This window comes from Rhinopithecus roxellana, chromosome 10 (assembly GCF_007565055.1).
Source record: "Rhinopithecus roxellana isolate Shanxi Qingling chromosome 10, ASM756505v1, whole genome shotgun sequence".
NCBI lineage: Eukaryota > Metazoa > Chordata > Mammalia > Primates > Cercopithecidae > Rhinopithecus > Rhinopithecus roxellana.
The window spans coordinates 139,544,540-139,559,072 of NC_044558.1; the positions used below are offsets into that span (position 1 = coordinate 139,544,540).

Genomic DNA, 14,533 nt, shown 5'->3' on the forward strand with positions numbered 1-14,533 from the left:
ATCCATCCATCTCTCTCTATCTGATCTATATCCTATTCGTTATGTGTCTCTGGAGAACCGTGGCTAATATGTACTCTAGAAAAGCCTCCTGAGACTTAGAAGCTATGTTTCCTTTGTTTAAATGTTGTTGAATTGATCATAGATGTAATGCATTAGATTTTTCAGAAGAAAGAAAAGGTTTATTCCACATTACATCTCTTCAGAAGCCTACCCAAAGGGGATCTCTGTTTTGGCTATTTATTGCAGTGTAATAAACCACTCTAAAGCTTAGTAGCTTCAACTAGTGATTTATTACGTCTCATGATTCAGTGGGCTGATCAAGCTGTTCTTTTGGTTCATGTGGTGTTGGCTAGGTGCTGGAATGGCTGTGTTCTCTGAGACTTGGATGGGTGCTCAGCTGGGACCTGGTGGATGCTTGGGTCACTTGTGGAGTTGTATCTGGATTCCAACAGGGAGGCAGTGGATGCTACCCTACACAATTAAGGACTAGGCCCAGAACCGGGACAGCATCATTTCTGCCATATGTTAATGGTCAAGGCAGTAATAGGCCCAGCCTACATCAATGTGGGAAGGGACTAAACAAAGATGTGAGCACCTAGACATGTAGTTCATTGGGGATGATCACCAAAATAACCACTGACCAGAGTGTGCTCTCTGGCCCTTCACACATGCATGACAGAGCAGCCCACACAAGTCTCTCTCACTCACTCCATTACTACATCAGCTCGACAGGTCTAGGATCTCATCCTCTAAATCACAGGTGAGGCTCCTTGCGTGCAGTTCATCTCAAACCGAAGACCTATGAACTAAAAGGACATGTTATTTTCCCTTCTTCCCCACTTTCCACCCCAACATATAATGGTAAGACAGGGACAGGAAAATTGCATCAGATATTCCTCTTCAAAAAGGTATTAGGGGCTGTGGGCCGGGCGCGGTGGCCAATGCCTGTAATCCCAGCACTTTGGGAGGCTGAGGTGGGCAGATCACGAGGTCAGGAGACTGAGACCATCCTGGCTAACACGGTGAAACCCCGTCTCTACTAAAAAATACAAAAAATTAGCCGGGCATGGTGGCGGGCACCTGTAGTGCCAGCTACTTGGGAGGCTGAGGCAGGAGAATGGCATGAACCTGGGAGGCGGAGGTTGCAGTGAACTGAGATCCGGCCACTGCACTCCAGCCTGGGCAACAGTGCGAGACTCCGTCTCAAAAAAAAAAAAAAAGTATTGGGGCTGTGGAGAAATCAGAGCCCTGACACACTGCTGGTAGAAATGTAAAATGGTACAGTTGCTTTGGAAAACAGTCTGGGTAGTTCTTTGAAGGTTAAACATAGAGTTGCCATATGATCCAGCAATTCTGTACCTAAGCATATACTCAAAAGCAATGAAACCTTAGTTCCACAGAAAACATTGTACATAAATGTTTATAGTTGCAATATAATAGCCGAAAGGTGGAAACAACTCAAATGTCCAGCTGATGAATGGATAAATAAAAAGTGATATGCCTGTATGATAGAATTTTTTTGGCCATATGAAAGAATAAAGTACTCCTACCTACAACATGGATGAATCTTAAAAATGTGCTAAGTGAAAGAATCCAGTCACAGAAGACCACATATTGTGTGCTTCCATGTATATGAAACGTCCCAAACAGCCAAATCTATAGACAGAAAGATTAGCGTTGCTTAGGCTGGGAGGGCTGGAATGGGGGAAGGTGATAGCTAAAAGGTATAACTTTTTTGGGCTGAGAGAGGTGGCTCATGTCTGTAATCCTAGCACTTTGGGAGGCCAAGGTGGGTAGATTGCTTGAATCCAGGAGTGAGAGTAGCCTGGACAACATGGCGAAACCCCATTTCTACAAAAAATACAAAAATTTGTCAGGCATGGTGTCGCGTGCCTGTAGTCCCAGCTACTCCGAGGCTGAGGCAGGAGGATCACTTGAGCCCAGGAGGTTGAGGCTGCAGTGAGCCTCAGGCTGTGCTCCAGCCTGGGTGACAAAGCCAGACCCTATCTCCAAATTAAAAACAAATTTATTTTTGGTGTGATGAAAAAGGTCTAAAATTGATGGTGGGTGTATATATCTGTGAATATAGTAAAATCCTTGCCATTGTAAACTTATTTAAGTAGAAAAAAGCAGCAGATGTGACTGGGAGACACATGGCCGTGACTGGTACATAGCAGTTCTGACATTTAGCTTGATCTATATCCTTGCTGAGGAACTAGTTCACCACCGGGTGCCTCTCTTTGGCCCTCATCTCCATCCCTAGGCTCTTGGCTGTCTTCTGATTCTTTCTTTTCTACGAGAAATGGCCCATGATTTTTGGCCTCTTCCTGTCTGAATAGGGGTGCTAGTATTTTTCATTTTTAACTGGCTCTATTAGTCCAAGCTGGTGGTGTTTCCACTGGTGTATTTCTCTGAAATGCCTTTTGGGTTTTACCATAGATCTTTTAGGCGTTCACAATATTAGATAAAAAATACCCCTACAAATCTTTTCAAGATAGGGCTTTCTTTACCTTGGACTGCCTTTGTATCAGACTGTCATGTGAAAATAACCTTTTATTGTCAAAAGCTCTACTGTCTGGTTTAGTTGGTACTCAAAGCACCCACTTAAGATTCTTTAAAGCCTTTTGGTCTAGCTATGTGATTCCAAAAGCATGGGTGTCTGTACCAGCAGCATTTGTATCACCTGGGAACTCACAGTTGAAGTCTGCATCCAGACTTGCTAGGTGAAAAACTGTGATGATCCAGCCCAGCAATCTAGGTTTTAATAAAATCTCCAGCTGAGTCTGATGCATATGAACTTTTAGAATCACTGGTCTAACAGAAAGTCCATGAGCAACCACCTAACATCTTCATGAGGTCTCAAAAAAGGGTCTTACCACCACATCCTAGAGGCTCTACTGGTAGCACTGGATTTGATCTTTGCCCTAAGGCCATTTCTTATTTTGAGTGATTTCAAGCTTAGCTGCTGCTGAAAAGAGGAATTGTTTTATTTTTTAACACATGAAGTCCAACTTCTTTATATTTCCTCTGAATTCTGCTTAAAAAGGAACCAAACAGTTCCTTTTTAAATTCATCTTACTACTCCTGTATTTTATTATAGGCAGCTAAAAACAAGCCAGTTGGCACTTTTGACATTCTTGGAATTCTCCTTAGTTGGGTCCATGAGTTCATTAGGGACCCTTTCTGTCCTCCATATTACTGTATGAAAGGGGTCTGCTGCTTTTTCTTAGGTCTTCATTTCTTCAGCCACCAGTAACATATCTATACTGTTTTTCAAATCTTTACGAATAATCTTCTAGCTGTTGTTTACCACCTGGACCCAAAACCAGTACATATTTTGAGTTTTTGTTACAGCAGAGCCTCATTTCTGATACCAAATTTTATTTTGGTTATCTATTGTTACATAATTAATAATTTCAAAATTTAATGGCTTAAAACAAGTATTTTCTTGAGCATGGTCTTGCAGTTTGACCAGAGTTTGGTAGGAATGGCACATCTCTGATCTGTGTGCTGTCAGCTTGGGTGGCTTGATTTGATTTATTTCCAAGATACCTTAATTATATGACTGTCAAGTTGGTCCTACCACCTGAGGTTTTAGTTGGGATTGTCAACTAGGGCCTTAATTCTACTCCACACAGCCCTTCCTGATGCATGTTGCTGCTTAGACCTTCTCACAATGTGGCAGCTAGACTCCAAAAAGCAGGAAGCAGAAGTTGCCGTACCTCTAGCTAGGTGGAGGGTTATGGTGCCTGTAATACCAGCTACTCAGGAGGCTGAAGTGAATGGATCATTTGAAGCCAGCCCAGGTAACAGTGAGAACCTGTTTCTAATTTAAAAAAAAACAAACAAAAAAGAAGTTGCCTGGACTCTTAAACATTAAGCTCACAATTGGTATACAGTGGAATTTCTGGTCTTTTCTGCTGGACAAAGCAGTCATATACCTAGCTCAGATTCAAGGAGGTGGAGAAATATACCCCATCTCTTAGTGGGGGTAGTGACAGAAGACACTCTTGGCTTAAGGTTATGAGTTGGTGAAAAGTAATTGTTTACTACTTGAAAAACTTGAAGATCTGGCCAGGCGCGTGGCTCATGCCTGTAATCCCAGCACGTTGGGAGGCCAAGGCAGGCGGATCACCTGAGGTCAGGAGTTCAGGACCATCCTGGCCAACATGGCGAAATCCTTTCTCTACTAAAAGTACGAAAATTAGCCGGGCATGGTGGCGGGTGCCTGTAATCCCAGATATTCAGGAGGCTGAAACAGGAGAATCGCTTGAACCTAGGAGGCAGAAGTTGTAGTGAGCTGCGATCATGCACTGCACTCCAGCCTAGGTGATTAGAGTGAGACTCCATCTCAAAAAAAGAAAAAACCCTTGAAGATCTGGAAGAAGGTAGCAAGAAAACCTTTCCATATAAAGAGCCTCTCTTGATATCAGTTTGTTGAAATTTTATTTTAATATGGAACACTTCACGAATTTGCATGTCATCCTTGTATTCTTCTCTGTGTCATTCCAATTTTAGTATATGTGCTGCCGAAGTAAGCACCATTGGAAGAAATTTTAAATGGTATATTTCACAGATGGACAGAAGTCATTTTAAGTTCCTTGCCAACAGAGTAACACTCTCCAGCACCATTGGTTGTGTCAGAGTTTGTGTGTGACAGGGAAGTGTGAATGCATTTATACATCTTACTTGATCTTACCAGTGAACTGTATATTGTTTTAAAATAAAGCTTGCCTTATACACTACTCAATGTAGAGAAAAGAGTCCCCTTCCACACACTCCCCTCCTCAAAATAGCAACCAGATGCTCTTTAAGAGTTATGAACAATGAAAGGCATAATCTGGATGCATTGTGGAAATGATTGTGGTAAACCAAAGAGGGAATAATGGGATGACAGAAGCCCAGGGCTTTCTATCACTTGGAACTTTTGTGGTGCAGCTGTTTGTAGATTGGTGGGAGATGACAAAACAGATGGCAGCAGAGGTTGCCTCTGCCTTTGCTTGTTCACCCGAGTCATCTATTAGGTTTGCTCATACAGGATAGTAAATGGCTTCCTGAATTTGTTAAGCACTTAGACTAGTAAATTTCTCCATGTCTTATTTGGAGTTCTGTTTAGAAAAAAAATATCAAATTAATGCCCTGTGACAACGGTGATTCAACAGAGTTTATATCCATCTTTCATAGAATCTGATTAGTATTAAGTCTTTGACCTTTATTTTGTTTTTTATCATATTGTTGTACTTTTGATTTAATGCTTTTGTTTCTGGTTATACATTTTCTCGATAGCATCCGTAAGTTGTTGGTAAGTATTGAAATAACTTAAACATTTTTCTTCAACGTGATTGTGTTTTTTAATGAGACAGAGTCTCAGTCTGTTGCCCAGGCTGAAGTGCAGTGCCCCGATCTCGACTTTCACTGCAGCCTCCATCTCCCAGATTAAAGCAATTCTCATGCCTCAGCATCCCGAGTAGCTGAAACTACAGGTGTATGCCACCACACCCGGCTAATTTTTTGTACAGATAGGGTTTCACCATGTTGGCCAAGCTGGTCTTGATATCCTGACATCAGGTGATCTGCCCATCTTGGCCTCGCAAAGTGCTGGGCTTACAGATGTGAGCCATTGTGCCTGACTTCTTGTTAAGTATTGAAATAACTTGAATATTTTTTCTTCATTATGATTGTGAAAATGTTTGGGATAGCACAAGCTTCCCTTAGTTGCTTGCAGTTTTACTCTGCCACACCTGAGTAGTTTGCAAGTGTGACTGATTTTGTGTTTCCTCCTTTTTCTCTCTTCTTTGTTCTTCTATTTATGTTTTAATCTTCCATCCTCCTCATACCTTACCAAGTCTGGTGGAGTAACATATTTAGGAATGATCTTATGGGTAGCGTGGCTGAGGCATGATCACAATTATGATCCGTATCATATGAATCTGCATGAGGAATCCTTCCAGCTCCTTGATATTCCCCATCCTAGTGTCAAACTTCTGTGGCACGATACCATTACCAACTGTTTCAACAACAATGCCCACACTCTTGGTTTCTAGAGGTTATTTCCTTCTGTATCTGCGCAAATTATAGCTCCGTTTGCTTTGGGATATGCTAGATACTTATTAATCCGTCAAGCAATTATTATATGTGAACTAGTAAAATGTTAACTAGGAGACACAGAGGAGAAACAGAAATGTTCACTGTAATTGGCTCCTTGGTCTTCAGTCTTCACAATTTTTCAGTCAGATTTGAAAGCTGAATGTAGTTTTCTGAAGGCTTGGATTATATACTTGTGCTCTTTGAGGAGGTCTCTGAGTTTTTTTGGTGCTCTTGCCTTAGAACTATACTTTAGTCATATTTAATATTGTTTCATTTCCTATTAAATATGGCTAAAGTATAGTCATATGACTAAAGTTTTGTAAAACTTGCTGTGTTCTATTTTATTTTTAATAGAGATGGGGTCTCGCTGTGTTGCCCAGGCTGGTCTCAAACTTCTGGCCTTAAGCAGTCCTCCTACCTCAGCCTCCCATGAGTTCTTACTATTTTAAACTCCTGTTGTTAAGAATGTATTCTTACATATAATTTTAAAATTATCCTTTATTTCCCCTGGGTAGGTACATAACTTTCTGATTATATTCCTTAATTAGCCCAGCAGTGAGAGGTCTGTATTTTCACACACACACACAAAAAAAGCCAGGCTTGGTGTGGTGGCTCATCCTGTAATCCCAGTGCTTTGGAAGGCCAATGCAGGCAGATAACTTGAGTCCAGGAGTTTGAGACCAGCCTGGGGTAACATGGGGAGACTTTGTTTCTACAAAAATACAAAAGTTAGCCAAGTGTGGTGGCTGTAGTCCCAGCTACTCAGAAGGCTGAAGCAAGAGCATTGCTTGAGCCCAGGAGACTGGCTACAGGGAGCCAAGATTGTGCCATTGTTCTCCAGCTTGGGTGACAGAATGAGACCCTGTCTGCAGGGAGAAAAAGGCAAAGTAACTAGTATAGTAAACAGTTATGAAAAAGGAAAATGTATGTGGGATCACTCTACTCACTTTTAGGATTTATTATGTCACTACAATCTTCAAGACTGTGATAATGGAAGAGAGATAGACAAATAGAGGAAACAGAATATAGAACCCAGAAATAGGCGTGCATAAGTACAGCCAGCTGGTCTTTGACAAAGGTGCAAAAGTATTACAGTTGAGGAAGGATGATCTTTTTAATAAATGGTTATAGAGCAGTTGGATGTCTGTGGACAAAAAAATAAAAATACCTCAGCCCCTACATAAAAATTAGCCCAAAATAGATCATTTATTAAAATGTTAAACATAAAACTGTAATACTTTTTTTTTTTTTGAAACAGAGTCTCACTTTGTCACCAGTCTGATGTGCAGTGGCGCGATCTTGGCTCACTGCAACCTTCACCTCCCGTGTTCAAGCGATTCTCCTGCCTCAGCCTCCCGAGTAGCTGGGATTACAGGCTCGTGCCTCCACACCCAGCTAATTTTTGTATTTTTAGTAGAGATTGGGTTTCACCATGTTGGCCAGGATGGTCTTGATCTCTTGACCTCATGATCCATCCACCTCAGCCTCCCAAAGTGCTAGGATTACAGGCGTGAGCCACCGTGCCCAGCCAAAACTGTAATATTTTCTAAAGTAATACTGTAATACGTTCTAAAGAAAACATAGGAGAAAATCTGATAGAAAGTTCTTAGCCATGACACCAAAAGCATAATCCATCAAAAAAAGTTGATAAATCGAATTTGATTGAAAGGAAAGGCTTTTGCTTTGCAAAAGTCTGTGTTAAAAGGTAGAAAAGACAAAGTTTAACCTGGGAAAAAAACCACTTGGAAACTCTGTAGTTGACGAAACATTCTGTCTAGACTATTTAAACAGACCTCAAAACTCAATGGTAAAAAAAAAAAATCAATTAATTAGAAAATGGCAAACAACATAATGACATGTTTCCCCACAAAGCATGTACAGAAGACAAACGAGATAAGCACATGTGAACACTTATCATAAGACCTCGCAGTTATACTTCTGGGCATTTATTCCAGAGAAATGAAATGTTAGAGCCACACAAAAAAGTTGTACATGAATGCCCATACCAGTTTTATTTGTAATAGCCAAAACCTATGAACAATGAATTTTTTTTTTTTTTTTGAGTCAGAGTCTTGATCTATCATGCAGGCTGGAGTGCAGTGGTGCGATCTCGGCTCACTGAAACCTCTGCCTCCCAGGTTCAAGCGATTCTCCTGCTTCACCCTCCCAAGTAGCTGTGATTAGAGGGGTGCACCACCATGCACAGCTAATTTTTGTATTTTTATTAGAGACTGTGTTTTACCATGTTGGCCTGGCTGGCCTCAAACTCCTGACCTCAGGTGATCTGCCTACCTCAGCCTCCCGAAGTGCTGAGATTACAGGCGTGAGCCACCTTTCCCACCAAAATGTTCTTTAATACATGAATAGCTAAACTAACTGTGGTACATCCACACAGTGGAATTCTGTGCAGCAGAACAAAGGAATGTGAGATTGTTACCTGCAAGAACTTGAATGACTGTCAAGGGCATTATGTGGAGTGCAAAAAGGTAATCTCAAAAAGTTGCATACTGTGTGATTCCGTTTATATAAGAAACATTCTGTAAGTGACAAAATGGCAGAGTTGGAGAACAGGTTAGTAGTTGCCAAGTGTTAAGGATACTGGGGAGCAGGGCACTGGGTGTGACTAAAGAGGTAGTTCCAGGGAACTCTGTTGGAATGATTGTCTGTATTTTAACTGTGGTGATGATTACACAAATCTATACAAGTGACAAAGTGGTATAGAACTAACTACATTGTAGCAATGCGAGTGTTCTAGTTTTCATATTGTGTTATGGTCTTACAAGATGTAATGATCAAAGGAAACTGGGTGAATGGTACACGGGACCTCTCTGTCATGTTTTTGCAACTTCCTATGAGTCTGTAAGTATTTCAAAATAAAAAGCTAAAAGATATATCCAGACTTTAGACCTATGCTGCCCACTAGCCACAGATTGCTTTAAAAATTAACATCAGCCAGGTGCGGTGGCTCATGCCTGTAATCCCAGCACTTTGGGAGGCCGAGGCAGGTGGATCACAAGGTCAGGAGTTCGAGACTAGCCTGACCAACATGGTGAAATCCCGTCTCTACTAAAAATACAAAAATTAGGTGGGCGTGGTGGCTTGCACGTGTAATCCTAGCTACTCGGTAGGCTGGGGCAGGAGAATTGCTTGAACCCAGGAGCTGGAGGTTGCAGTGAGCCGAGATCATGCCATTGTACTCCAGCCTGGGTGACAGAGTGAGACTCCATCTCAAAAGCAACAACAACTACAACAACAAAAACATCAGGCCAGGCGTGGTGGCTCCCGCCTATAATCCCAGCATTTCGGGAGGCCCAGGTGGGCAGATCACTTGAGGTCAGGAGTTCGAGACCAGCCTTGCCAACATGGTGAAACCTTGTCTCTACTAAAAATATATAAATTAGCTGGGTGTGGTAGTGTGCACCTGTAGTCCTAGCTACTTGGGAGGCTGAGGTGGGAGGATCTCTTGAACCTGGGAGGCAGAGGTTTGCAGTGAGCCAAGATCATGCCACTATACTCCAGCCTGGGTGACAGAGCGAGATTATCTCAAAAAAAAAAAAAAAAAAAAAAAAAACAAAACAAAAAAACAACTAAGTTAATTGAAATAAAAGAATAAAAGTTAATTTCAGTTCCTTGATCACACAAACCATGTTTCAAGTGCTCACGTGGCCACCTTATTATATACCATAATTATAGAACTTTCCATTATTGCGTAAAGTTCAATTGGGCAGTCTGCTTTAGATAAAACCCTCTACAGTAGTGCCAATTGTCACATGTCTTGGTACCTACACATTTCTTAGAGAACAGTCTCAAATTTATAAATCAAAATAATGGTCTATACCAGTAAGACTAAATAGAATAAATAAATTTAACAAGCATTTTTTTAAAAAGTGCCGTGACTTTCAAGGCCACATTCTGTATTTTAATGAACAAAGGAAATGAAGTATTTGCTTCATGTTTGAAATAGGAATAAGGTGTTTTTCCTTATCTGCCAAAGTAGTTGCTGTCTTTTTCCGTAATCACAATATAGCATATTTAGGAGATGGGCAAAACAGAGACAGATGGGTAGGGAAAGGAGAAATTCTGGCATGAAAAGTATTTTGAATATCCCATACTTCTTGTTTTCTATTTCTTAGTGACCAGCTTAGCAATGGTAGCTTACCATTGCAGCGGAAGTGTGGTTTAGCAACCAGACCTTAAACCAAAATTCTATTTCTGGCTCGAAGTGACCTTGAAGTTACAAATGTGTTCTTCTCATTTGTACAGCGAATAAGCAAATTAAGATCAAGCAACTCTTCCTGAGCGGACTGTAGGACTGCAAGATATGTTACTCTAAAATGATCCCACTATTCCAGATTATATATAAAATGATTTGCTTACAAGTAGATTAAATGCAGAGTTTTCAGGAATTTAGTTATGCAAATAATCACATGAGGTAGAAAGAGGAACTTTACCAGGCATAAAAGTTTTTAAGTTTTGAGTTTGAGGGGAAAATACAAGAAAACGAAGATACATTGTAAAAGTTTTTATTTCATCCCAGGTTAATAATTTTGACAAACTTTGGGAGGATAAGCAGACATTCTGCACTTTAGAATCAGGTTTTGAAGTTTAAATAGTTGAGGATTTGCATTGCAGACCTGCCATTTACTATCTGGAAAGTTACTTTCTCAGTTATAGATGATGTGTAGATTTTCTCAGTTTCAACACCTAATAATGACTTTTTGTTGAAGTTGTTATGAGGAGAGCACATAGCAAGTTAAGTATACTGCTATGATTACTGATAATCTCAATTTTATCAAGATATGGAATATAATAGTGGTATTAGGAAAATATAAATAACTTAGTGTATTCTCTTTTTATGAAGCTTTATTTTTAGCCATGTGATAATTTTTTGTGGGTAGCATACTAATTTTAGCTTGTAACAAATTGGTTAAAATCGCAGTTCCTAGAGCCATTCTGAATTTTAAGTGTGTGTGAGTAAATTGATCAGGATCTCTCGATTTAAAGCCAGTAGGGATAAATCTGTATTTTGTAAAATCTAGAAGGCAGAGAATCTGTGCATAGAACTCAGAAAAACAGCACAACCACACATCTATGAGTGCAATTTTATTTCAGTGTAATCCCTGCAACAGTTTTCTACGGCTAGATCCATGTAATCTCTGAATGAATAGTGAAAGGTTTAGTTGATTGTAAAGATATATATAAAAATCTACAATATACAATGTCAAATTATCAGAAAATATTCCATATAACTTTTCTTTTTCTTTGCCCTCCAAACTGCCAAAATATTGAAAAAGAGGTCAAGAACAAAAGGCAGCATACTCATGAGGATCCTTCTGGCCCTGGTTCCCAGTAGCAGTGCAGAACAGTTCCAGTTTTAGCCCATATGGTCACTTTGAAGTTTCCTGCAGTACTTTTCTGAACTAGAGAGAGGGAACCAAAAATGCTGACATCCTCATTTGACATCTTCACTCCAGCCTGTGTAAGTGCCAGCACTTCCTGTATAAAACCTATCCTGACTGTAGAGGACACCCCCAGCCCTCAGCTGACCTGGATGAGGATGATGGCTGGAATTGGTGAGGTTTGGAAAGCATGAGCCCTTAGATGGACACCACCGCAGTATATGAACATGCTGTGTCTTATTCCTATACCTTTCACTTCATAAAGATCAGCTTTTAAAGTTTATGAAAATAACATCCATTGACAGCAAGTGATTGTTGGAGATAGGTTAGTAGCTCTCAAAATCACCACTCCATTGCAGTATTATACTAGATGATGGTGTGTTCAAGAAAGAGTTAATTATTTAGATGTATAATGCCTTGGAAATTACACCAAAGAAGATCCATTGGAAGCTCTGAATTGTACATATCTTGTCTCCCTCATACAGTATGACTTTATCTTGACTGCCTTATCAGTCTTGGCCTCAATTTTCTTATCCACCTAATAGGAGGATTTCTAAATGTCTTAAGACTTTATGATGTTAGTGTTACTTCTCCAAGTAGTTTCCTACATGCTTCCACTTGTTGGTTCATAAGCTATATCAGGTATCTGTTTTACTATACCCATCAACATTTTCTCATGTACTCTCAAAGTGCTTTAAGGTAATACACAATTTTTAGTTTGTTATTCTTGTAGAAACATAATAATTTTAAGAAGTGATACTACAAAGTTGAGCTGAGTCTAGGTATTATGGTTTGATTCTGACTTCAACATTTAAATATTACATGAAAAAGGACATTTGTGTTATTATGTAAATGTTGAATTTACATGGTGATTAATGTTTAGGTGTTTTAAAACATCTGTTATGTGATAAATTAACTAAAATATCCCTTTTTAGGCTGGGTGCGCTCGCTCATGCCCAGCATTTTCGGAGCCTGAGGCGGGTGGATCTCCTGAGGTCAGGAGTTCAGACCAGCCTGGCCAACGTGGTGAAACCTCACCTTTACTAAAAATACAGAAATTAGCCAGGCATGGTGGCGGGCACCTGTAATCCCAGCTACTCTGGAGGCTGAGGCAGGAGAATCGCTTGAACCTGGGAGGTGGAGGTTGAGGGGAGCCGAGATCACACCACTGCACTCCAACCTGGGTGACAGAGGGAGACTCTGTCTAAAAAAAAAAAAAAATTCCGGTTGTATTTTTTAAGAAATGGTGCCTCACTCTGTCGCCCAGTATGATCATAGCTCACTATGTAACATCAACCTTCTGGGTTCAAGTGATCCTCCCGCCTGTTGAGTAGCTGGGATGACAGGCACGTGCAGTAACACCCAGCTAATTTTTTAAAATTTATTTTTGTAGACATGGGGTCTCACCATGTTGCCTAGGTTGGTCTCTAGTTTCTGGCCTCAAACGTAAAACATTCATTTTAATTTATAGGCATAACAAGGATGAGAAATTTGCCTACCAATCAGTGTCTTCCTCTTTTATTTTATTTTATTTTATTTTTTTTTTAGACGGAGTACTGGCTCTGTCGCCCAGGCTGGAGTGCGGTGGCCGGATCTCAGCTCACTGCAAGCTCCGCCTCCCAGGTTCACGCCATTCTCCTGCCTCCGCCTCCCAAGTAGCTGGGACTACAGGCGCCCGCCTCGTCGCCCGGCTAGTTTTTTGTATTCTTTAGTAGAGACGGGGTTTCACCGTGTTAGCCAGGATGGTCTCGATCTCCTGACCTTGTGATCCGCCCGTCTCGACCTCCCAAAGTGCTGGGATTACAGGCGTGAGCCACCGCGCCCAGCCAAGACCTATTTTTAAAGGGAAGTTTGTTATAAGCCTAAATGCCATAAATGTAATAAAGTCACGTGCATTTGGCGTCATACTTCCTAGTCCACCCCCGGTGTTCTAGAGCTCTCTCACTACATTTTGAAACACCTTCGTGGAATTTTGAAATGCATTACTTGCGTAGTTGCTTGAGGCTGCATCACTGCTAGAAGAAGACTTATGAAACAGAACTCTGTACTTCCCATTAGTTAGTTCTTTATCATGTTGAACACTAGAAGTGTATGTGTCTAGTGTCTAAATACAGAATGCTTATAGTTTCTACCAATAAATTATGGATCCAAATCCTTGCTCCAGAAGCAGGAAATAGGTTAATCAGAAGATTGCTGGATGTTATGAAAGGAATCTTTTATGGGGGGCTGTGAGTATTGTTTTGCAATTGCCATTTCTGAAATATCTTAGCTTAAAACATTTGGATTTTTTCGCTATGCAAAGTATAAAACAAATGAAGTAACTGGTATTTCTCTTTGTTCACTATTAAGTGACAGTAATTTGTACCATTATGGAAAAATTACTGTGGATTTTCTTTAGAGTAATTCAGTGCTGTGGTTTTAGCACAAAGGTGTGTTTTTTCTTATCTTCCTGATCCAGGAACAATTACTTGAGGGAATGGCATTTCTCCCTGTGAGTTTGTGGCACAGAGTGTTTCCTGAGAGTAGTGGAAGTAAGTGCAACCACTGTTGACCCTTGTCATCTCAGTCTTTTTTATTATAACCTCTTTCCTTCTAGTTTTTTCACTTGTCTTCTATTTCTAATATTTAAGATTTATGCTTTAGCCAGTTTCTTAAAACTTATTTGTGTACCTAATATTCTCTTGGTCATCAATTATTTGGGGATAAGAATTCCCCCTACTATTAAAACATTAGTTAGGTACATTGGTAATTCTCAGGCTTAAGGATTTCTTGAAATAACATTATCTGATTTATTGGAATCTGAAGCATAGTTGACTAGATACTTCTATCATTGTGGCTTAAGTGATCTTGTAGTCTTTTATATTTAACTGAAAAACCATTTTAGGTGGATGTTTTTGTTCAGAGAAACATTTTAAATTTTAAACCAATATTTCTGTTGAGTAGGAAGGAGAAAAAAGTAAATATCCAAGTATCAGCTATTATAACATTTTGAGGTGTTTTTCCTCTTTGTAGCTATTGTTTTGTGAAACTGAGACTATACTGTGTGT

At 40.2% G+C, this 14,533-nt stretch overlaps 1 protein-coding gene and 1 pseudogene across 3 annotated transcripts in view; one reads left to right on the forward strand and one right to left on the reverse strand.

The window, feature by feature from the left end:
• Positions 1-14,533, forward strand: part of FGD4 (FYVE, RhoGEF and PH domain containing 4) — a 269,124-nt gene that overhangs the window by 77,631 nt on the left and 176,960 nt on the right. The window contains exon 1 of one of the 3 annotated variants that reach the window (XM_030939321.1): positions 13,563-13,714. The exons of 1 other annotated variant lie outside the window; for it this stretch is intronic. In XM_030939321.1, coding sequence (XP_030795181.1) covers positions 13,705-13,714 — 10 coding nt within the window. In that variant the 5' untranslated portion in view covers positions 13,563-13,704. Of the gene's footprint in view, positions 1-13,562; positions 13,715-13,998; positions 14,018-14,533 lie in introns of those variants that run through there. One more of the 3 variants, XM_030939323.1, reaches the window with a different exon arrangement.
• Positions 4,450-4,542, reverse strand: LOC115900149 (annotated as a pseudogene).